The 26,365-nt window shown below is 39.2% G+C and overlaps 1 protein-coding gene across 1 annotated transcript in view; it reads left to right on the top strand.

The window, feature by feature from the left end:
• The window catches only part of ABCA12 (ATP binding cassette subfamily A member 12), a 159,652-nt gene that overhangs the window by 7,249 nt on the left and 126,038 nt on the right, over positions 1 to 26,365 (top strand). Inside the window, exon 2 of the mRNA XM_014740290.3 lies at positions 5,694 to 5,787. Coding sequence (XP_014595776.1) covers positions 5,694 to 5,787 — 94 coding nt within the window. The remainder of the gene's footprint in view (positions 1 to 5,693; positions 5,788 to 26,365) is intronic.

Below are 26,365 nucleotides of genomic sequence, written 5' to 3'. Positions count from 1 at the left end.
CTGGAGATGAAGCGTGTTTGTTTTCATCTCTTTTTCTTGGCCTTTCATCACTTCTCTTTTGCTGTCTTTTAAAAATTGGTTCTGGATTTTCAAAAAGAATTATTTTAAAAATAATTTCTAAATTTTTAATTTTAAAACAATTCAAGTTTAAAGAAAAGTTGCAGGAACAGGGGAAAATTTTTTTCTTGAGCTAGTTGACATTGATTTCCCATTGTATCGGATAATTTAGTGCTCACAATTTACTAACAAGGATATTCTCCTACATAACCCAAACCACCATCAAACCCTTAGACCCAATTCAAGCTTCGCCAGTGGTCCCAACCATGGCTTTATAGCAAAAGGACCCAGTTCAGAATCTCATTCTGCATCTGTTTTTCATGTCTCTTGTTTCCATCAGTTTGTAAGAGTTTGTTCGTCTTTCCTTGACTTTCATGGCCCTGACACATTCTGAACATTCAAGACCAGTTGTTTTGTACAGTATCTGTGGTCTACTGATTTTTCGACTCAGGTTATTCATCGTTGGCGGGAATATCACAGAAGTGGGGCTGTGTTCTTCCAATTGCATCGCATCAGGTGGTGCATGATGTCAATTTGTCCCATTTTGTGGGGAAAGTATTTTGAGAATATGTACATATCCAATTCCTCATCAAACTTTCAATTTATCTGTTTGCTTACATGTTTATTTATATCTACATAGACTCATGTATTCCTTGTTTATTCAACTAGATACAATCTTTCATTATCATGTATTTTAGCGTTTAAATTTGTCCAGTGGGTCAAGTTTGGTGCTCACATTGGGTCATGGGCTGGTATCTGTGCCCTACTGCTGTGTCCCCATTATTCTCTGAGCAGTGTTATCTATCACCCTTCTATCTATTGAGCTACCTACCCCTCTATTTCTATCTGTCTCTCATCTTTCTACCTATCTATCGATCTATCTATCTATCTTCTACATATGTTCTACATATTTTCTGTAGCTCTGTCCAGGCTTAGAAACAATGACACTCCACTAGCAATGAACATACCTAGTACTCAGATGTCCATTAAAAGAAGCTACTGTTTTCTGGAAAAATGGGTATTTTCAGGGCTGGGATGAAGTACAAATAAAGCAGAGACAACTTGTGGAATCAGAAAGTAGGAAATAAGTTATATGCACACATTTATATCTATATTTCATGTCTCTTTATAAATTTTGGAAACCAGGACTTTATACCTACATCTTTAATTCTAACCCAACAATACAGGGTTCATTCTCGTTTCCCCCTTTTCCATGTTTGTAATTCCCCAGATGGATAGTGAGAAACTTGGCTCCTCTACCGGGGGATAAATTTACATTTTTGGTCAACTTCCCTGTATGAAACCAACCGCCTGCTTCTCACTCTGCACACACTCTCTTTACCCTACTTGGGCTCTGACACCCCATGTCTGGTTGCTGTACTGTGGATGTCCTCTCCTCCTTGCTAAGGACCCACCTCCCTCACTGCATCACTGTGATGCCCCTAGTCCTGGTGTGGATTTACCTTGCTGGGCCGCACCTAAGGACCCTTGGGTACTGAATTTTTCAAGAAGGAAAAGGAGAAAGAGAAAGAATAGAATGGGTCATCTCAATAGAAAATAAACTCTGGAGAAATAAAAGGAGACAAATGCCATGGCCCACTAAGGAACTATAAACTACTCAATGTGCTTATGCCTGTAGACGTCAAGAACACAGGGAAAACGAAATGCAAGGGAGGCATTGCAAGAAAGGCAGGTGTGAAATGATTAAAATATTAGTTTTAAAACTCTTTTCCCCAAATTTTCAAGTAGCCCCAATGTCTTTATATGTAAAATCAATATCCTAGCCCTTTCCCCACACAAACAAAAGTCATAGCTCGTCCGGTTAGTATTTGGATCCCTGCTGCTGCATTTGCTTCTGGGTTGTTTATGAGAATCTTTAGAACGGTGTTGAGAGCAATCCTGCTGCTATGAAAATTTAAGTTTTGTTTATTTCTTGCTTTTGTGATTAACTTGTCAACCTTACGTTTTCGAGATCACAGTGTGGAGGGCTTTGTGTTTATTATCCTTCTAAAATGCTACTGCCTACTGGCAGAAGTGTTCTGCAAACCTCTCTGACCTAAAATCCTGGGGGAAATCTTCTGATAATAGATTGCTTGGGCTTGCTGTGATTTTTGCCTTGAAGAGAGTCTCAATTGCCTTAAACTTCTCTGATATAGATTACATTTTTGTCTGGATTTAAATCATGCCTAAAATTAATTTCAAAATTGGCCAAAACATCCTCATGAAGGCCTCAGATTAGATCAGCCGAAAGACAACTTAAAGATATGCCTTGACATGTGTCCCTTATTTGAACGTGAATGTACATTTGTGTTGGTACAATTGATGCCAGTTGCTCACCGGATTCTCCTGAGGTGGCTGTAGAAAATGAATAGATGCTCCTCAAAGTGGCTCTGGGGCATTAAACCTACTCAGATGAATCCTTTTTTTAAGAATAACTATGGCCTCAAATATAAAACCAATCAATCCACACACATTACAATTTTTTTTAACATTAATTCTTTATAGTCTACATTTCAAGTGAGTCACACGGAATAAAAACGGGACGTTGTATCTAGGACCTTCGAAGAGCAGACTCTAATTTTCGAATACATCAGAGACTAGGCTAGAATAAAAACACATCTTTTATTTCTATAGTACTTGTATTTTTCCAATATGCTTTCTGTAATGCTTTCTTATTTGTTCCTCCGAGCGGTATGGTAACTTTAAAAAAATCCTAGCCTAAGTAGTTTGATGTTCAAATCTTTGTCTCCTGCTTCCCAGCTGGATATGTGACTTTGGACAAGTTATGCTAACCCTCTGCTCTCCAGAGAATAAAAAGGCCATTGGATCAGATCGGGTCTTCTTAGTCTCTTCTGTGCTATGGACATCTTTAGCAGCCTGCAGAAGCCTATGGCCCTTCCAACAATAATGTTTTTAAATCAGTATAATAAATAGGATTACAAATAAAGCCAATTATATTGAAATTCAGTTACCGAAGTATTCAAAAAAATTTATGATATGCTAATATGTATTTCTTTATTATAGCATTAAATAAATACGACGAGCCCATAGCTGCCGCATTGTAACGTCGTGCTGAGTGTGAACAGCACTTTCAGGCATCTGCAGCAACACTAACATGACTTCAAAATATCTGTGGTCTCTATTGGTGACAAAGTCACAAGTACTTCTAATAACATTGTGCTTCGTTGCCTACATTCATCATTAATGGAAATGCTAAATTTCAATCACAAGCCAAAGAAAATAAAAATGTGATCTATTTTTCCTAACCGAGTTTACAAGTGTGCTGAATTCTATGCATAGATGATCTCAAAGGAACTTTCCAACAAAACATTCCAGGACTTTATAAACAGTTCTTCTAGTTAGGTGGGGTAGCGTACATTTAGAACTGCTCTATTCCAAGTGTGGTCCAGCAGCATCAGCAACACCCACCTGGAGCTTGTTAGAAATGCAGAATCTCAGGCCCGGCCTCAGGTCCACTGAATCTGACTGGACGTATTACAAGAGGCCCAGGTGATCTGGTCTGCACGTTAATGTTTGAGAAGCACTGCTAGAGATTAGGCTTTTCGGCTGGTCTGGGAGCTTTTCAGCTGTGATCAAACTGAGTACTTTAGGATTCCTTAGATCTACAGTTAACTTCCTCCATTTTTTAAAACTTGTCCTTATACCCAAAGCCTAAGAAGTTGGTCACAGGCTTGCCAGAAAGAGAGAGAGCAATGTTGTTAGACACACAATGGAGATTTTCACAGAAAATTGATGAATAAATGACAAGCAATAGGATATATTGGAGCATATGAGGAAGCCATTTGGTTTATTTTTAGTTAATTAATTTTTTTTTTTTTTTTTTGCTGAGGAAGATTAGGCCTGAGCTAACATCTATGCCAATCTACCTCCACCTTATATGTAGGTCACCACCACAGCATGGCTGATGAGTAGTGTTGGTCTACGCCCAAGATCTGAACCTGCGAATCCAGGCCACCAAAGCGGAGCAGGCCAAACTTAACCACTACACCATGGGGCTGGACCCTGAAGCCATTCAGTTTAAAACTAATTCAGCCTGACCTTGTTTTTCTAAAAGGGCTTGACATGGCCTGTTGAGCATGCATTGTACACCTGCTTTAAACATTTACTATGTCCCAAAGACGAGAATGATGCCCTTAAAGATAGGGGTGTAACTCCACCCACATTGTCATTTCCTTAAGGATAAGCATCTCTTCCAGGAAACTAAGGATTAATTACTGACCTGCTGTGCTTACCTTGTGACCACTGACATGCTGTGCCAGCTAAGCATCCCATGACAGTAGTAAAAGAGATATTCCTGTCATAAGTGATGTGTACTTTTTGTTCCAAGATGGTATATAACCATTCTGTACACTCCACTATTTCGTGCCCTTCCTTCCTTGGGGAGGGCAGGCCCTGGGCTAGAGTCTTCAAGCCTGGCTCCTAATAAACTCCCCTCAATTTTGATTTATAGACTGATTATGGATTACTTGCGTCGACAACATTTAGGTTAGGAGTTATGTAAGGATCAATAACTGAATGGGTCTAGATTGTCTCGGAGAGTTGAGGAACCCTGGGCAGTAGTTTGGGATGTGGCAGAAGCAAATCAATTCAGAAAAGTGGAGGAGTGATCACAAGTCTGATGGCAAACCAGGCAGAAGTATGGCTCCACGTTTTGCTTTAGGAAGTAGAGGCGAGGTTTGCACTGTAGGGTCTGGTTTGAGCACTGTAACCGTTTGCATATCACAGGTAATGTTCCTGCGAGTGCGTGTTTTTTACTGCTCTGGAACCAATTTTGTAGGTATGTAAAATATTAAGCAGTTAGGATCTTACAAACTGAATCATGTCTACACGAGGAGAAAAGCTGTGTCTGAACTGAAATTCTCTAATAGAAATTTCAATGCAGTATACATATTTTGAGAGTGTATTTTGTACAAGTGGAAATTCAGGGATGAATAAAACACTTCTCCTGCCATAAAAGAACTGCCAGTTTATTTAACAGGCAAAATTGCGAGACAAAAAAATTATTGATGGTAAGAGTGGAAGTTCTATGATAGAGGCAGACACAAGATATTATCTTTAGTGGTCTTGGGGGAAGGGAGGGGTACATGGAATGTAAAGGTCCTGTTTACTCATTAGCTCAGTTATCCATTCATTCATTTGTTGAACAATGTTTTTTGAGCCATTATGCAATGTCACATAATCTTTATGGCTGAGCATAGAATGTTGACATTGGAAGTGATAAGATAGGTCTAGGTGGAAATTACGTTGGGTTTTGTATGTCATGTTTAGCATGCTGAGCCTTATCCAACAAGAAACTGGGAAACTCTAAAAGATTTTTGAGTAAGGAAGTCACAGATCAGATTTGAATTTTAAGATCACCACTTTTGGGTCAGTCAGGAGAGGTGACTGGAGAAGGGGCTTCAGAAGATCATTTTAAGGTTTTAAGCCTGGAAAAATAATAATTCTGTTCATTTTGAGGTCTCTTGCATTTTAAAAAATCTCTTGTTCCTTTCTTATTAATAATATTTACAGGCAAATATCTGGCTCATGTTGGAATTTTATGGTCTTATGTACTTCTTCCCTGTTTTTTTGGTTCAGTAATATAAATAAGTTTTTTTTCTACCATTATTTTACAGCTTTGGACTCTCGTCTTGATTTTATGGCCAGTTATTATTTTCCTAATTTTGGCTATTACCCGGACGAAATTCCCTCCAACAGCAAAACCAACTTGTAAGTAAATGAAATTGATTTGTTTCCCTAACTTTTGGATTCTAGTTAAAATATATTTTGGTATCACTTTAATATTTTATTCTAAAATTTAGTTTTTTGAATAGCGTTTCCACTTGGAAGTATTTGTACGTATACTGAGTATGTTTTTTCCCCATTTGTTTGAATTAGTTAGTAAATTGAGCCTGTAATATTTGTATAGAAAAATATAAAGCACGTAGGAGTCAGAATGTATTTTAGTCTTTATCTGTAAAATTTTGATTCATTTATTATTCACCTCATACGTCTCACCATAGTATGCATAACACAAATATGCAGCAATGTCAAAGCTGGATCGTCCTTCGCTCTGTATTGTAGCAGAAGCCATAGATTGGCATTTGATCAACTGAATGAATGAAATGCAGACTATTATAAGAATCTCTTCTCTCTCTTCTGGCCTGACTTTTGAGTGGCGCCAATGTATCAACACATTAGTTTAAGAGAAGATTGTTTTCCGTTAGTGTTGTTTCCGTTCCATTTACTCATTCCTAAGTTATAAAATGGGCATGATGCCCAACTCAGTTTAGTATTTTCTTTTTTGGATCCAGACTGGAAATGCAGAAAAGACTCAGAAAAGTCCTCAGAACCGAGGGGGACAAGCCTTTTAACCCCAATGATCTGACCAATGTTGTTTAGGCTGTTGTTCTTAAATTTTGGAGCCCATTCTCTTAGCAGAGGAGTAAAAGTCAGGTGAGATGTTTCACATTTCACAAAGCAGCCATCTCCTAAAAAGCTTCTCGTAAATCAGATTTCTGTAAGTCAGATTGTATTTCAGATCAATTACGGCAATTTGCTATGGTAAAGAATACTCTGCTGAATTATTTGTAAAGAGAATTAGGAGCTAGTGACTTTTAAAAATAAGCACAGTGCTTTTCAGACACCTAGTCCTACGAAGTAAGATGAGAGCCGTGGGGAATCCACCTGAATCATACACAACAGGATGGTTCAAAAGAAAACATCAATTCAGTTAGTGTGGAGCATTGAAACTCTTGGTGCCAAAATAAATAATTCCTTACATTCGAATAGCACCTTATCATTTCTAAAGGACTTCTGCGCAAGTCATTATATAGAGTTGTTGATGACATGTTATTAGGTCGTTCATCAAACAGCATGATTTTTTCTCTTCATATTGTGTGTATATTAGTTCTTTATAACAGGTTAATTCCATGTGATGTTGTTGGAATGTATGTATTCCTGCGTATCTTAAGAGCACGAGCTTCAGAAATAATGCTTTCAGCATATAAGGACAAATATTCTTTGAACTCTTCTGGTTTAAGATGCTAATTACCAATTTGCTAATGATAGTGACAGAAGAAATTCATTAGCTCTTTTCAACAACTAATTTTTTGTTTTTAAGTATTTTTCAGTTGTATAAATTTCTTTTTGTAAAACTTCCAAGAGAGAAATATAAGGTGTGTGAGTGAATAGTTTAAAATTAATTGGTGCTACTTGGTCGGATTTAGAGATTCATGGAGAGAATCATGGAGAGTTCTTATAATTCCACTAAATTAAGAAGAAAAAATGGGAAAAACCGTGTGACAAGTGGCTCATAGACCTAATCTAAAGGACTATGCAGAAACACAATATCCAAAAAGGAGATGTGTAACCAATTTTTACCCTAGACCTATCATCATACCTTAATAATAATTGGCTATAAGCGGATTATCTTTATGTTTGTGGGTGGAGAGAACAAAATTAAAGGAAATCTCAAATAGTGAAAATATTTCTGCTAGTCGCTCAGACCTCTAACACTCAGTCCAAAAAAAATAGTTTATTGGTTTGTTTTTGAAACTGGAAGCAACCCTCTCCCTTTACGGATGAGAACACTGGGACCCAGGGAGACAGTAATTTGCCAAAATTCAGTCATGTGGGGTAGGAGAGAAAGGTATTGGAAACCACCTTGACTTATTCTTTGTTTATGAGATTTGTATCCTTATCTTACCCTCCTATACAAAGGGCCAGACACAAATTGTGTCCAAGATTTCAACTCTTCCCATAATCAGTAGGGTATAAAATGTAATTTTATAATTGAGGGTGACGTTCTGTAGAGAAATTTAGAGAATCTAAAACTAGGATAGACACAGTTACTTTTTTTCTCCTTCTCTTGTGATAGAGAGGGAATAACTTCAAAATGATGGTTTGCATTTAGGTATTTTTCATCTTTTTTTTTTAATTGTTGTGTTTCTTTGTTTCTCACATCTATTACACTGAAAGATTAAAATGAGTTCATAATAATAAATAATGATGATAAGTATTTCTTGATCTCATACTATGTGCCAGACACTTAGTGAGGCAGTGGCAGTGTTATTCATTGCACAGTTGAGAAAACCAATGCCCAGAGAGATTAAGTAACTTGTCCAAGATTGCACAGTTAATAAGTGCTGGTGTCAAGATTTTAAGCCAGGCAGTCGGGCTCCAGAATCTGTCATAAAGTTCACATTTCTTATGGCTAGTAGTCAGTACTAATTTCTCATGTTGCATTACTTAGGTTTTCAAAAGTAGACTAAAAATTAGAAATTAGGAATATAAACACCTCTACTCTGTCTCTATCATGAAATCAAGAAATATGAGAAGAGGTGGACTCTGATACATGTATCAGAGTTAGCCTAGATATTAGTATTCAGTGGAGAACACGGCTTTGCCTGACTAATTCTGCATGAATCGCTGTAGTTATAGTGTCATGGAAATGAAGGCCCACTTAACAGAGTTAAAATCCTTTCTGGGCTACAGTGACTTCTTCAGCGCTAGTTGGGCAATAGAGAAATGAAGATGAAATTCCAGACCGCACCCCAGCTGAAACTCAGCCATGGCAAAAATGGGAGTTGTCATCCGTGGGCACATTCTACTCCCAGAATAGCTGGGCAGGCCTGTAGGACAGATAAATCACTCAGAACAGATATAATTAGCAACCCAAAGGACTCCCCCCACAGTCTTTTTGACTGGTGGGCATCTGGAGAAGTCTGGATTTTGGTGAGTGAGGAAGCTGCTGCAGTCTCTGCCATGGTGAACACAGGTCCGGAGCAAAATGCTTGCTTTTGGCAATGTCTGCCTTCACGGACTCCCTTTTGTGTTGCTACAAACAGCATAGGTCACTAGCCTCTGGAAATAATAAGTCCTGGGTAAAGAAAGCTTCTGAAGACTGCCAGGCAGGCCCCGATGCTTCTCGTTCACATGGGGAGGAAATGGGCAGAGGCACCAAGTGTGTAATAGTTCCAACCGCTTGTCATTGCTACATGCAGTGGCTTGTCAAGAGGCAAACTTTAAAGCCAAAATACCATGCTTAGGAGCAAAGGCAACTAAACAAAACATAACTCTCCAAATGTATTTAGACAAAGCCAAGCTACAGTGTGCAGTGAGCTAATTTTGTCTCCTTTCAACACAGACATACCCATGAAAGTGCAGGCAAACGCTTCCTAATTACTGTGGAATTGACTACTTTTTCAACAGTAAAACCCTGCCATAATGAGATAAGTGGACTCCAAAAAATGCAGTCTTGCCGAACAAGGAGTCGTGTTTTTATGAAGTTAATGAAAAACAATATTTTTCAAGTAGTCAAAAATATCACTAAAAGCATAGAGGAGATTATACTGTGTAAGTATGACTCTACGCCAAATTAAACCCCAACCCTCTCGAGGTGGTCACTTTCGAACACCCCTGCCCCCTCAGAAGATAAGAAATTCAGCCCATCCCATATCTGAAAACAGGGGCCCATGGAAGGCAGGAGCCAACTGCTGATTGAATTATATCTAAATTTGTGTAATCACAGAGTTAATATTGAATATTGTCCATCCAGATGTGGCCCCGTAGCTTTGGTCAATGCAAGGTCAACATTCCTAACATGTCTTTTGACCTCCGAAGCCTACCTTTTGTCTTCAGAGATGCAATAAAAATAATAAGAGGGGCGAATATTTATTGAACAGTTTACCATGTGTCGGACACTGCTAAGTACTTTGCATATATTTCCTTGCTTAATACATCATCTCTTTGAACTATGTGATATGATTATCCCCATTTTGAAGATGAAAAAACTGAGGGACAGAAACCTTAAGTAACTTACCAATGTTCACATGGTTACTGTGTGCCTGAGCCTGGATTTTAAGCACAATTTTTACCTGTAGAGACAATGGTTTTTTTCTAGGTCATGAATGCCAACAGCAGCAATTCCAGGGTCTGGTTCATTTGAGTTTATAGCATCTCTTTTTTCTTTCTCATACGACTTCTCAGCATTATCATAGATCAAACATGGCTGTAAAAGTGAGCTCCACTGGTTTTTCTGCTGTCTGCAGCTCTAGGAAAAAATGTGAGAAAGAAGATTAAAATCATTGAATAATTGCCGGGTAGTAGGATTCACGCATGTTATACCTATGGCACCTGTATTGTTAAGAGGGAACTATTGTGTAGTTTTATGTTGAAAGAGCCTATGAGCCTTCTCAGTGCTGAGGGTTGTGAAAGTCAGAGCAGGGAAGGTTTTTCTGGCCCTGCTCTTGCTGCTGACTTTTCACGTGGTGTGTTTTTACAGAAGTGATGGCAGGTGCATAAGGACAGAATTCGCGGGTGTACCAACCTCTCTAGCACACCCATAATTTAACTGTAATAGTTGAGCGACTCATTGTAAATAGTTTTCTTCTGGACTTTGACTCAAAACTAGTGTAGGTTTTATTCCGGGAAGCTCAGAACTCATCATCCATCTTCTGTCAGGGATTGCTCAGTCGAATTTCTCCATTCTCACTCCTCCCAGCAATACTGGGTAGTCTCTCAGGAAGAAACATCTGAGTCATCTTTGACGCCTCCCTTTCCTTCACCTCCCGTAGCCACTATCCTTAGGGTCAGAGTCCCCCTTGGGAAATACATCCTGGAGTTGCCCCTTTCTTTCAAGACCTTCATAATCAGGATTCATCAGCTTTCTGTTCTGCAGTATGGGGCCTGTGCCCAGAAAGGCAGTGCCTGTATGTCATCCATGCAGGCCATGCTCATTTCCACTTGGATGCACATGCTCCTGTCTCACCCTCAATGTCTGCTAAAGGACCAGCTCACATCTGACGCTTACCATTTTGCCTTCCCTGATCACTCAGACCCTAATTATCCCTCCTTTCTATCTCTCTTGTGGATGTATTGGCAAATAGTGGTCCTTGAGTGCTTTGTGCTTTAATTTAGACTCATTCATTGGACAGAGAGTACATTAATGGCAGAAATCACATCATAATATCACACTTGTATCAGATATAGCATGATTCCTAAAACAGGGAACAAAATAGGAGTGCAATATATTGGTGAGAATCCGATACAGTTTGAAAGATTGATATGGGTGATTGGATTACAAAATTCACCCAGAGATTCACCCAACGAGAGTCTGAGATGAGTAAAGGACAAGATGCTAGCTTGTTTTCGGTTGGATTTCTACTTCTCTGATCTAGGTAAATCTGACTGTGCTATCAAAAATGTCTATAATGCTAATATTGGGAAAAGAAAATGGGAAAAAGCCCCTCGTTCCTTCTCAGGTAGATCCACCTGGGAATTTTCCTCATGAATACCTAACAGTTCTTGTGAATGCATATGAAAGATTTTTGTGTGGGAAACATTTACAGTCTGCTTCTGGCTTAAATTACAGAAAATATTGGAATAGCTTTTGAATTTCACAGCCAAAGCCACTTCGCTTACTTCTTTCATCAGCACATCAGTGGTTAACAAATGTTTGGGAAACATTACTGACCTTTTAGATGGCAACATGGAGATAAAGGCTGTGAAACTCATGGAAACTGAGGTTGGGATTAGATTGCCGTTTGTTTCCTCCAGCATTCTGCACAGAGCTGTAGGAACGCAACAGGAGGAAGTGAAAGGTGAACATGGCCCCATCACACTCGTACACAGGGACAGCTACGGCGCCTGCTGGTAGTCGCTCATCTCCCCCAGCTCCTGACTTGACATTCTGCCATGCTCTCATGCAATGCAGGCAGGCACACCCCACTGCCAGATAACATGACAAAAGGATTTCTCAACTAATGCCCTCTTTGGCTTGGTCCAAGATTTGCATCAGAGAACTGGAAATGCTTTGAAGTACAATAAAACTTAACTTAACAAGTAGAAAAATAAAGAGTAAAGAATAGCTGTTGACAGCACAGTGGAGGATCTTTTGGTTTTTTGTCCTGTCCTTTCTGCGGCTTCTCTACTTTTCATCACTTACCTCACAAGCTTCCCAGTGGTGACCGCCCCACTGAAATCAGCTCTGGGAGCCACATGTCTTCTCTTCTTTATTCCTTTTTTCTTCATAAAGAGCAGAGGCTCTCCAGCTACTCTCAGATAGGGACCTTTAATATCTAAGTCTATATGATAAATGAGGATAAATAACTGATTATTTCTGAAATTCTCACAAAGGTAGTAATGTCACTTGCTGAGGTTGCCAATTTCAGTTGATGTTTCCAACTTCTCCTTGAAGCTAAGAGCCAGATTTAACAAAGTAATTTCAGCCCATTCCCCTTCTCTGACCAGGAAGCATAAAGCCCAGGCACAGGCTCACAGGTGGGGGTCAGGCTCCATGGTTGGCTGACGCTGTGTTTTTCCAAGTGCCTGTTTTATTAAATCTTCTTTTAAGCATCACCCGGGAAACTTGGCCTACCAAACCTTAGTCATTTTATGTAACTCTCACTATTCAAGTTTTCTCATCCTCTTTGATTAGGTCACATCGTGTCCTTTGCTTTGATAAATGCACCAGTGTATTTTTAGAGTGAAGTCACCCTCATGGAAGAAATGCCACAGCATGCAATATTCGCTGGTCTCGGGTCAGTTAGAATTGCATTGTGGATCAGAATTAGAAAGGCCGATAGTATTTTCACATTTTAAAAATAAAATCTTTGTTTTGTTACATATTTATATTTATATAGAGAATTATTATTATTATGAGAGGGAATATTGTGGCTTGAAGCACAGAGTCCACATCCAGACTGCCTAGATTCAAACACGAGCCTTGGATAAGCTCTTGGTTGTTCTGAGGCTGGTCCCACATCCGTATATTGAGGCTAATAACACCTGCCTCATAGAGTTGTGAGAATTAACTGAGTTAATAATTGTTAAATACTTAGGAAAGTGCCTGGCACATAGTAAGAGCTACGTTAGTGTTGGATATTATATTATTTATAATGTAATATAACATGTATAGAGTATAGCATCAATCATTGAATGTTATTGAGATAATCCAGTATCTCATTATTTGACAGTTAAGGAAACTGAGGCTCAGAAAATTTAAGAGACTTGATTGAAGTTTCACATTTATTCCTGTCATTATTACATACTTGAAGGATACCTGTTACTTCTATCTTGATTGAAAGAGCCACAAACCCTCAGAGCAATCAAGTCTATAGGAGGGAAATAAGTATATCGGAAACTATAATAAATAAATATGGAATGTGATAAATTCCACCGTGGAGGTAGATCAGAGGCAGCAGAGAAGAGGGAGTCCAGACACCTTTACCTGGGATGGAACTATGGTGAGGCAAGTACAATGCAGAATTTGAGAGGTTAACAAAAAACTCTAATCAAGATCAATCATATTTCAATACAATATTCTAAAGTATCAAAATTAATTTTAAAGTTCTGTGATGAACAAAATGTGAAAATTTTAAATAAAGTCAATAGCAGTATTACTGATGTTTCTTTTGCCTTGGGCTCCAATGTGGCTTACATAGCACCACCTGGGATGTCAGGAAAGGCTTTTCACTAGGTAGTTCTCTGTCATAGCATGGATCTTGAAGAATGAGGAGGAGTTTGTCAGCTGGACAGCCAGTGTCTTTGCATTCCTAACAGAGAGTGACCAACAAAGTGAGGACACAGGACGTAAAAGAGTTAGGTGTGCTAGGAATCTGAGTCTGCTTCGTCTGAAAAAGGAAGATGTTTGCTGTGAGTGTCGGGAGATGACGCTATTTGGTCAACACCAAAACTATGGGACTTTATTTTGAAGACGATGAGAAGCCTTTGGAACTTTTTAGTAAATTAGTTTTGTTTCAAAATATTTATATCTTTTTCTGACCATAGAAATACATGCTCACTATTTTAAAATTAAGTAATGTAATGCAAGTGTACATATTGTAGGAAGCCGAAATCTTGCATAATCTTGCCTTCTAAAGAGAACCATTGTTAACATTTCAGTGTACATTTCTCAGAATTTTTTCTACGCACATACCAAACACACACACACACGTACGCACAACCAAAATGTGGCCATCGGGATCAGATCACACTTTGGAAAGAGCTCCTGGGACCATGTGGCAGATGAGTTAGTAGGAGCTGGTGACTGGATTAGGCCCGGGGTTCTGGTTGTGACTCCCATTTCAGTTTTTCTTTTCATGATCTCTTCATTGCCCTGGAAATCTACGGAATTAAAATCTCTGTAGACTTCTCAATCACAGCTAGCTCTTTCCCCAGAATTTTTTTTAACACTCCCTTCTTCAATCCTCATTTCCTTTCCAGATTTTTAAGTCCAGATTTCTTTAAAGAACAAAGAATTTCTCTTTATAATAAGGAGATTTTCAACACACAGCTAGCTGTAACTCTCTAATTTAATCCTGTCCAAATGAGATTAACACAATTTAGGACAAATTTGAAGAGTGGAAATACAGCTAACTAAAGAGAAAATAATATAGGAATCACACGATATTATCAGTATATTTTCCTCCTTGTCCTTTCTCTGTCTTTGTGATTTACAAACAGATATGTTCAATCATTCCACCTTAATCAAAATTATCTAAATACATCTGTTGAAAGATATACATTCCAGAGTCTTACCCTAGGCTTTCTGAATTGTCATCTGGTGGGGGTGGAGGAGGAGGTGGTGGAGATGATAAGATGATGAGGTGATGAGGGGCCCATGGTGGTGAATGGGGCGTTGTTGACGAGCAGACAGCTTAAAGAACAACGCAGGTGATTCTTAAGCAACTTAAATTTTGAGAGCTACCTTTTCCTTTCTTTTCAATTATCTGTTCTTATTTTAAATCCGTTGCATTTTTTACTAACTCACTGCTGTTAAAGCAAACCAGGGGATGGATTTAATTCTGTGAATAATTTCAGGGAAAAATTTGCTTTCACCTGAGTTACCCTGTCGCACTCAAATGATGGTCAGCACTCCCTGCTTCATTTTAGCCCCGGATCTTTCAGTGTAATTCTCAGGACGTCACAAGTCTCACACCATTTTTGATGTCTTATGTTGAAGACAACATTTTCAAGACAGTTGAGGAGAACGTCTCGTCTCAGAGAGAACTGTCAGACCAGTGACTAAGGAAGGAAAGGTTCATAATTTCCTGAAATTTTATCCAGAGGTGTCTCTCCAAGAGGATTTCATGGTTCAGTTACACGGCCAGGGAAAGAAACCCAGTCCCACATAAACGAGTGCTTCACACTGTAATGCTGGATCACTGTGTTCTAGTTTCATAAATAGCAGGAGAATGAGAAAATATCAAAAACCGTCCCATTATTTTGAAATTGTTTCTCCCTTTGGAGATGGTACAAAGATGCTTCTGGAGATTCATATTCTACAAGATGTGCCTAGGGGTGTAAGGAAGAGATCTGCCTTCTTTCCTCAAGTTGCTTACAATCTAATTGTGGGGTGAAGAAACACTTACATAAAAAGGTACATGCCATAATAAATTAAAAAAATTAAAAGTTAAATATAACTAAAGTAAAGGTGTTGAATATAGCTCTCGGCACAGTGCTTTGCACATAGGAGGAACTCAAATATTTATAGATTAATTAATAGTGACATGTAATAGCAGAGTGAGTACCTAGGAAAGTAAGTGTTGAATAAGCAACATTGACAATAAAAACTACAGGAAGATTAAAAAAGGAAGAGATTGCTATGAATTAGTGTAATCAAGAATGACCCCACGACTTAAGTTTGCAAGGAAAGAAAAATGAATATGCATCAAGAAGAGATGTGTCCCTGAAGAGTGAGAAAGGTCATGGTCAAACACTGGATGAGGATAGGTTTGGCCAAAGTAGAGGGTGCTGGAGAGTAGAGGAGGTCAGGTTGGGTGGGGTCTGGTCATGTAGGGTTTCAGTACTAGACCTACGAGTCTGGGTTTTCTCCTACAGTATAGAAACATTGGAAGTCTGTGAGGAGTTATTTAATGTTTCTTTTTCCAACATAGGTGGTAAACTAGAGGAAGTTTGAAACATTTCCCTCACAATCGTTTATCTCATCCAGATGTTTCGATCACAGACTATATTAGTTATCTGTTGCTCTATAACTAGTTGCCTCCCAAAACTTAGAGGCAACATCAGTAAACCTTTATCATCCTCCGGTTCCCAGGGGTTGGAAATTTGGGAGTGGCTTAAGTGTACAGTTTTGGCTGAAGTCTCTCGCGAGATTGCAGTCAAGATTTCGGCTAGGGCTGCCCTTATATGATGGTTTAACATGGCTGGAAGATCTGTTTCAAGGTGGATTGCTCACACGCTTAGTGAGTTGATATCAATCGTTACTGAGAAGCTTCGGCTTCTCTCCATAGGTTGTTTCAGCGTCTTCAGGACACGGCCACTGGCTTCCCTAGACAGAGCATTCCAGGAGACAGTCAGGAGGAAGCTGCCCTTTTCATGACCTCACCTTGGAAGCCTCAGAGCATCATTTCCACCACTTTCTGTTCATTAGAAACAAGTCACCAAGCCTGACCCATATTCAAGGGCAAGGGAATTAGGCTTTATCTTTTGAGGATAAAAAGTATCAAAGAGTCTGTGGATACATTTTAAAACCACCACATAGACTAACAAGAGTCAGTGGTGCAATAAGAGAGTGCATTAAATATGCTTAAAACGTTCAGCCCCATCACGGCAGAGTCCTTATCTGCTTGGGGCAATACTGCATTCCTGGCTTCTAGAATAGTGCCTGCACATGGAGGCATCATTAAATATTTTTTGAACTATAACTGTTGTATGGATGAAGATATTTGTTTCCAGAGATTTTAGTGACAGATCTAAGTCAGTCAGTCACTTGTTGAAGCCAAGATTTAATTCAGTCTTACCACCCAAATCCTCTTTCTATACACCATGCTGTCTGTCAAACAGAATCACTCATCTCTATTAGAAACACTCGCCTTGCTGTTGGCACAGCTAACAGAACCACTGTCTGGAATATTGCCTCCCACTTAGCAGTCACCCAACAAATATTTGCTGAACAAATGAACAGATTTGGTGCCACAATACACGAAGGCTGGAGATAGGAAGAAATCTCTTCAAATTTATGTACAAGCCAATGGAAAACTGAGAAATACAGGCCAGAATGCTTGCCTCTTGTGCAGGTTATCATTTGTCCTACTCATTGAAAGGACACCACGTGTAAAGTGGAGCAGTTAGAGACTAAAAATATAGAAGAGGTGGAGGTGCTGTGGTTTGAGAAGCTTCTGATCTGATGACCACACAAGGATTCTATGGAGAATGAACTTTGTATCATTGTGTCATTGTTTTGAATAAAATCATTTCAAGAGTGAGGGAGCAGTAGAGCAGGAAACATCAGTGTGGTTCAGCTGGAATTCTCCTCCTATGAATAGCATTGTGCTTTGACATTCAGCCCACAGACAGAGGAAACGATGAATCAGAGCAGAGCTTGGCAGACCTAAGCCCTCACACCCCTCTCCACGCGACTCTAACGCTATTCGCTCTGGCAAAATTTGTGCCAAAATTGACCCTACGCTGCTTCGAAAACTTCACTCACCTTCTGTGAATCCTGTTAGCCGTTTTTAAAATTGAGTGCTAAGCAGGGCTCTGAAGACCAGAAAAAATATATAGAATTTTGTTACACGGATTACACTCCTTTCAGAGGCATGCCAAGAGCTGAAACTTAAGGTCTTTATTTTGTTGATTTCTCTTGAGTTTTATACAGAAATTTGGCATTAAATAGATAATCTGAAGGATAAATGATAGGGACCAGTGACTTTCACAGGCAGGTTCAGTTTTTGGGTTATTATGAATTCTGTGTTAACTTTAGGTAATGCAGCCAAACCTCCAGAACAATAAACAATTAGTTTTTCTGCAATGTTAATGCAAAGAGTGTCAAATTTAAGCTCAAATAAAACCTAAAGCAAATGAACAAGAGTGGGATTAGGTTAAGCTGAAGCATTATGAAGGTCGCTTAAGGTATTAAAGCCACGATTCTCATGCCTACTTTTGTTACATAGATTTCTAGCCATCTAGCTCTGCACACTCCTTGAACACTCAGCTGTTCATTAAACAAACACTCATTTATTATGGCACTATGTGGAATCTAAAGGAGAGGAACAAAAGGTTTTTAGATAAAAACATCAATAATCAAGCTGCGGGGGCAAGATATAACGCACCTGACCCTAAAACCCATAATCTGTTACGGAATCAACTTTGAGAGCAGGAACAAAGAACTGCAAATGCATTAAGATTTTTCTTTAAATATGATCTTTGGAGACTAGAGAAGTTAGCAAAGCTTAATATTGGAAGCAGGACTTAAGCTGCATCCTGAGAAAGACTGATAGGATAGTTGGATTTGAGTGGAGAATAGGGAGTTTCTCAAGAGAAGGAAGAGAATGAACCAAGTTCATGGTGGTAGGGATGTAAGGCAAATGGTCTTATTTTGCCTTAGGGAACCTTCCCTGAATTTCTGTACTATGTTGGTTTTCACCCCCCACCATTCCTCCTTTATAATTGTAATTTACTATGTATATCTATTTGGTGTTTTGGTCCTGGTCTCTTCTTCATGAGGCCCATGCCTAAGCCTATCTTTTCCACCAAATAAAAACAGTGCCCAGCACATAATAGCTGCTCAATAGATAAATAAATGTTCCCTCCCAATTCCATTAGATTCTACTGAGAATGGGTATAGGACCATACCCAGAGTCAAAGACCAGGGTGATGTTACTGGGAGGTCTTCATCTGATAAGCAATAAAGAATGACACATGGTAATAGGAATATGATGCTCCAAGTATATTAATCAGGTAGTGTGAGAAGGCTAGATCAGGAGGAGGAAGGCTGGAGCAGGAAAAAGAATGACACAGTTATTGAAATTATAAAAAGTGATGGACACTGGCACTGATACAACTGGAGAAACAGAAATGGAGAAGAATGAAGAAGTCTCAAAGACACTGGCAAGAGAGAGTCAGCAGGTGGGTGGACACTGGATTCCGTGGACGGAGGAGTGGTTGGAAATAAAAGCACTCTCCTGCCTGTCTATCTGGGAGTCTGAGAGAATAGACCAGAAATGACTGTAGCAACAGCACAGATCCCTTTTGTGTAATATTGTCTTTTAATTCTTGTAAAAATCCTGAGCGATTCATTATGTGATTTCCATTTTACAGATGAGAAAAATCAAAACTCTGCAGGAGGCAAATAGAGCCTCCTGATCAAACCCGTGGGCTCATTTCAAGTCCCAGTTTGACCTTGAGAAGTCACCTAACTTCTCTGAGCCTATTTCTTCATCTGTAAAAGGAGGCTATCCAAAGCAACTACCTCATAGCATCTTGGGGGAGTTAAATAAGATAATACATCTAAGAAGATAGCATGTCATAAGATCATTTGTGATATCACAGAGAAGGATGCTTGTAGTCTAGAGATGCATGCAGTAAGTGCTCAACAAAAGGTTGTTATGATTAGATGACTTGCCCAAGATGAAACAGTTAGTAAGTTGGCAGAGCTTCTGACTTGAACCTAGGTCTTTTGATGTATTTGTTACACATATCGTGTTGCTACTAGAGAAAAAATGAAGGCACAGGGATAGAGTCATTCAAAATATTGGTTGTTTACTTACCCAAAGGACATCACTTGTTTATTGCAGTACATGCTTTAAGAAACACCCATCTGCTGTTTGAGGAAAAAAGAAATCAATGGTTTTTATCTTAGTTCTGCCAATCTAAATTATCCTAAGATTAGGGAAAGGATATAAAGTGTTCTTTGGGTTCTATACTTATGTGCTGGATCATATATGTGAAATTGTGCCAAGAGAAACACACTGGATAAAAATCCTCTTAATGCTAAATTAGTCCTATAATCTTTAGCAACAACCAGTGTTAATGGAACTCGTTTCTCTTCGTGAGTTTACGCTTTAAAACTGAAAGCAATAAAGATGTTACATCAGCTGTTTATAGTTGTGAAGCCAAATACATTTTAATAGAACCAATATTTGAAAGAATTTTACTCCCTCCAGCAGGCCCCAGACAGCAATCACACAGGAGAGGTAACTTGCTGAGAAAATGTATTCTGAGAGCAGAAATAGTCAGAGGCTTTCTGGCTTGCACGCTCATTTGTAAAAGGTAATCCTTGCATTACTATCATATCCTTGTCAGTGTTTGTCTTGATTTCCTTCAATACAGGGGTTCCTAATAGCTTTAGAGGAGTAACAGTCACTCTTTTCCTTTTGACACGCTCTTTTCCCGTTCTTAGAAGAAGGAACATGAATATCACAAAACAGCAAGCAAAAGATTACACAGCTTATGAGGAACTTCTATAAGCATAAGTAAGGCTTGAGGAAACAACAACAACGACTTGAACCATAGCTGAAAAGAATCCACTGGAACCAGAGTAGGCGTTTATTCAGTTTAGTTATTCTTGTCATATCTTTGGCTTCCTTGTTTATACACTGGAGATCTGAAGTACCAAAACCTTTGAGTGTTCTCCCCAAGACTTTATCCTTTTCTTTTTAAATTTATCCAAACTCTCCCAGCGCTTTCAATGTGCATGGCTCAAGGCAGATGTTCAATAAATATTTATCAGATGGATGGATATATGAATGCTTTATGGAATGACTAAATCAATGCGTCATTGAAGTTTCACCCAAAATACCAACTCCCTGTTAGCCACTAAAACTCATCTGAGGAGCCGTTGTGTCACGTCACCAACATCATTCAGCATTACTGATGACAAATGCATCATCATAACTAGGAATTAACAGGCTTTCTCCCAAGAACAGGTGTCGCTATTCTCATTTCCTCTTCCTTAATGAAATAAATTTTGCCTCTTCCCATTTGTTAAAATCCTAGTTTGGACTGATGGCAAATAATGCCAAACTAAGCCTCTGACAGCTTCATTTCCAAATCTCCCAGTCAACTCATGATAAATGAATCTAATCCGGCTCAGTTCTAGCTATTGAAACCTAACAGTTTTTCATTATGTTAGACAAACCCAATTGCAATACCTAAAGAAAGATAATTAAGAAAATGTGCGTTTGTTATAAGACTTCAACAAATCTGCTCCTAAACCCTTTATTTTCCCTTTCTCCCAAACTGGCCATTTCATAATGTGGGGAATGGATTCACCGTCCTCCAAGTCATCCAGAGCAGTAAAATAGTAGCCACTCTTTGCCTTCATCTCATATCCTTCCGTCCAAGTCCTGTCAACTCTTCCTTCCAAACGTCTCTCAAAACTCTCTTCTGTCTCCATTTCCATGGCCACTGCCTTAGCAGAGGTCTCCATCCTGTCTCTCTGCTACAGTAGTTTTTTATCTGGTTTCCGTGCCCCTGATCTAGCTCTCTTCAGTCTGTCATTTATACTGATACCAGTTCTTTTTCTAAACACAAATCTATACATGCCATTTCCATGCTTAACATCCTTCTGACTCAATGTTACCTTCGGGATAAAATCCGGTCTCTGTTGCATGGCACCTAAGACCTTCTGTGATCATGCCCTGATGTAACTCTTCAGCACCATCTCTGTCCATGAGCCTCACCCCATCACTCACAGCCACGTATACTTCACATTCCAGGCACTTTCAATGAATTAAAGGAAATGCTGCTATCGTGTTAAAAGTGGGGTTCAGAACATTCAATCATGTAAAATGCGGAAGCCTGTTTTGCAAAGATAATGAAATGACCTGGTGAGCCAATTTCTTTATGTCTGAATTCAAGTTATTGCATTATGATGGGGTTTTATTGTACTTCAGGCTCCTCAAGGGCTTTCTCACATTTACGCCTTTGCATATATTATTCTCTCCCTTCCCTGTCATTCTCTCGGCTAGCTCCAGCTTGTCCTTCAAAACTCCTGGCAGGTACCACCTTCTTTAAGTGACTCCCACCTGCCCACATTACCTTCTGCCACCAAATTGTATGAGGAAATTTCATTCTTTAATGGTATACCCAGTGCACGATCGTATCATCACAGCAAGCATCGTGCCAATTATAATTGTTCGGACACATGCTTGTCTCTTTTCTTTTACCTTCCTGGACCCCTCATCACACAACACACACACACAAACACACGTGCGTGCACCCACACTTGCACAGAGCTTGTATGTCCATTTGGGGTAAGAATTTTATTTTTCACATCTATATTTGCCCTTAATATACAGCCCAGGGGCAGGCACAAAGAATAAATTTGTGATCTAAATGGAAGCTAAAAATTTGCACTTGCGGTAAACCATTTGAATGAATACTTGCTATTTTGTGCTTTCCAATCTGTTACGAATATCCAAAGCCAATTTGACCATTCTTGATCATTAGGTTCTTCTTGGTAGATGATATTAATACTTGTCTGATAACTTGAGTGAGTTCCGTGGGTTTCCTCCCCAACCATCTTGTTGGCAATTGGTATATTTACAATGAAAACAAGTCTCACAGTTTGCCATCCATAAAAACATTTGTTAGCAAGCATGTGCAAAAGAGGTCACACGAACCTGTTTGTGAAGCTCCATGAAGTCGCAGCTCTTAATCCTTGCCCGCGCTCTAACAGGGACCTTGCTGGAAAAGTGCGTCGGAGGTACATGCAGCAGTCATTTAACAGCAATGGGTATTAGCCCTGGAACCATCTGGTCAGGGCTGGAGCATAGGGCTGAATGGGACTCCTAGATGACAAGTGTGCTCCAGAGAGTGTTAGGATCCTGGGTTTGCTGATTCTTGCACCCCATTAACACAAAGGTGGAGATGCAGTTGTAATATTTCTAGCCAAGCCACATTAACTTGAACGCCCTTTGTTTCACTGACAAAAACTTACTTCTAACACACCTTATGCTACCTACCATGCTCCAGAGCTGACTGAAGTAAAGGCACGGGAAGTATTGTCTTTGCAGAGTGCCATCCTGGCACAGGGCCTCCTAGGTTTTCTCATTTAGATTTAACTATTCCTAGACTGTTTATTACTGATTTGGGAGCTTCAAAAGTTGACTAACACCCTCTGGGTTTTAGATTAGAATTCACTTAAAAGTTAATGGTTAGTTGCTGGGTTAAAATTAGTAAACACGCACAACCCACTGTATCTTGATGTATTTTAAAATATCGGCTATGTAGCATCTATTAACTCTTGGATTCTTTGACCAGTCACAATGGTTTGTGCCAGCTCCGTCCTAAAGATGGTGCCCAATAAGCGCCGCTGACAGCAACAGATTTGGGCCAGAAGGTTTGGTTAGCTGAGCAAATATTCTCCTCTCATAGCTTAAAATATTTCCCATTCCTTATTCCCTCTCTGTGTCCCCCTTGGTTGTGATTGTTCTCTCATTGTCATGTCTTCAATCAAGGGGTCCTGACTTATTCCACCACTGTTATTACCTTTTACGTTTTATATTAAAATCGTATAATGGTCTTTTCACTTATATATGGGGTCTATCAATTAGATAGTATTGCTTGATTCTCCAGGTCACTCTATGTTTACTTTCCTTGTGGAAGCAGACTGATGCTTTGTTGAGTAATTCTGCCCTTCTTCCTTCTTTCTGCTTCCCCTCCCCGTGGCAGTAACTCTAGTGCCCAGCACAGTTACTTACGTGTATAAAATGCTAAAACATCTATAGAATGAATGAGAAACATTCCACATTATAGAAGGGAGAGCCTTATCTTTGTGTACATAATGCTAAAATGAAGACAGAATTGTTACATATAAAAGCAATTTACTTTAGGCCAGGTCTTGTTGAAATAAATCCCGTTATAAAAATATTTATGTATGAGGACTTAGCATTTATTGTGCCCAGGACTATGGTAAATTTCTTACCTACAACATCTCATTTCATCTTCACAATATCACTCGAAGGTAGATGCTGTTGTCTCCTTTTTGGCCCTGAAAAAAGAGGAAGTGAAACCAGTTGGCTAAAGTCATGTACAATGGTGAAACTGGAGACAGGCTTTGAGTGCAGGTTTGGGCTAACATCATACAAATCCTCATTATAACCTATTGCCAAACATATTTTGAAATCTTGATCTGGTTCACTTAATTTCAATTAATATTTACAATAGCAAAAGCCTAATAGAGCTAAAGCACAGGGAGCTCATTGTAACTGAGATTTGAATGTTATAGCATTAGCTTCTCATGTAGGCACAAACACTGTGTCATTTGCTCATTTCTTCGTTTGCCAATTCAACAATACTTTTTGAGCTCCAATGCCAACCGTTATCTATATATGGCATGATACACATAAAAAATCTTGCCAGTAAGACAAATTGACCTTCATGGAGAGTTGTTAACTATCAATAGATTCCTGGGGTCAAATGAGCACATTAACCTTTGTGCAGTTGGAATAATAGTTATTAGAAGCTTCAGGCCAAGCTCCCTCTTTTGAAGGTTAGGGATTTTAATTCATTCTTGGTAGTTGAAAAACTTTAATCTTACAGCCATTTCAGGTAAGTAGAAGACTCTTTGACCTTAGCATTTGTAGTTCCTTCTTCAATTTTCCATCTTTGGTTTTAAAGAATTACAGGAAGACGAATGCAACTATTTTGTTTAATTTGAATAATAAAATGATCAACTGTTGTGACTCAGATTGACATTTGGTAAATAAAGGGTCATTGCACTTTATTGCTGTCTGACGTAATGCTGTCTCTAAGCAAAAGTTGTGATTCACATGTAAATTATGTATTGATGTCTTGGGTGCAGATTGGAAATATTCTTCATAAGAAAGACAAAAGGTGGAAGGAGAAACCCCGTAATGATAAACAAGAATATCATAAACACTAAGCTATATCAAAATATTTCCATTTTGAAATGATGATTTAAGAAGAAAATATGCATAGCAGTTAAAGTTAAGGCACTCAGCATGGCATACCATGTACCTTTGTTGTTGGATTCAATACCCATCATTAGCCACTTGCCAAGTCATGTGAGCTACACTGCCTCAGTATACCCATCTGAACTATGTCCTCAGGAGAACACCATGATGGTAAAGTGATAGGATTTCAAGGTAGCATGCTCTAGAGAAATAATACACGTATCCACAAGACAACTGAGTGTGGTTAATTTGTTCCTGTCTTCTTGCATATTCTTTCCAGTTGTCCAGTGTAGAGGGACTTTGGTATATAATCTCTTACCATGTCCAAAGGCAATTAGTGTTTCCAGACCATGGGACACTCCCAGCCTTTCTCCTTGGATCCCATGATGCATCCCAGCGCTCTCTGACACTTTTGTAATGAATGCTGATGCCTAGGTCTCTCATTCTGATGTCCTTCTCAGGGACAGCTTCATGCTCAGGACAGTTCCAAGCCTCCTTTCTCTATCAAACTTTCACATTCCACTATCCACTGCAACAGACATCCGTTCTCTGCTAGGTGACTCTGCATGTTAATGACAGTCATCCCCGTGGATACGTCAGGTAGCCAATGTCTTACACGTCTCAGGTAGCATAATCTATAACCTGGCTTAAAAGCACAAATCTCGAGGGAAACATTATGTATGGAAATGCCTATCATCTTGCCAAGTAAGGGACGAAGATTTAATTAGAACCAGGGGGGACTTCCATTCTTTCATCTGTTTTCAGATCACACAATGTAAACAGAATGATATGGAGGAAATAGTATGGGATTGGAAATCACAACTCCCAGCTCAGAGTTCCAAGTTTGTTTTCTTACAAACGTCACTGAGCTTTTATTACCTGACCCATAAAAGGGGAATGGTGCTTACTTTCTGTGGTTATGTGAATGAGGCTCAGCTATGATGTAATTTGTGAAAGTACTTTTAAAGCTAAAGAGCATTGAAACACATGATAATTACATATGTTGTTATAGTAATTGAAAAAGACAGCCCTTTCAGCCAACTTTTCAAGGAGATACATCAGGTCTCTGAATTCCAAGAACTACAAGAGGACCGGCAGGTAGCAAGGGGCTTGTGTGTGGAATGACAGGTCGCAGATGCAGGGGTTTATGCATCAGCCTCTTCATTGACTCTTCACAAGCCATTGGTCCTTCTTTCCCCTCAGCTCCGCCAGCAGGCTGGGAGCAGTGAGGAGAAAGAAGACAAGTCCTTGAACAAGGAATCTTGACTACCCCGGGCCTATATTCCTGTGAACTCTGTGGCACAATTAGAAAAGTTTTATTGCAAAATAGAAAGAAAGTGATTAATTTTAGTAGCGGGGAGAGACATCCTGTTGTTGGAAGTTACTAGGAGGTGGGAGCTGGTAGGAGTCTTATTCATTGCTAAGGTTTGGACTTTATCGTGACGGTGGGAAGGCTGGTCAGAAAAGAGGACATTAAAATGTTACTCAGGCATAACACGTTTCCACATACTGACTTGTGAAGAGGGACTCACACTTTCATCTGAGGTCTACACAATTTGTGTAACATTCTTAATAAGAGCTAGTCTAATAGTCTAGTAAGAAAAAATTATCCAGTGCCTTTTTAATATTAGTTTTGTGTGAGA

The sequence above is a fragment of the Equus caballus genome, chromosome 6, assembly GCF_041296265.1.
Source record: "Equus caballus isolate H_3958 breed thoroughbred chromosome 6, TB-T2T, whole genome shotgun sequence".
NCBI lineage: Eukaryota > Metazoa > Chordata > Mammalia > Perissodactyla > Equidae > Equus > Equus caballus.
This window is presented reverse-complemented; position numbering and strand designations above follow the sequence as displayed.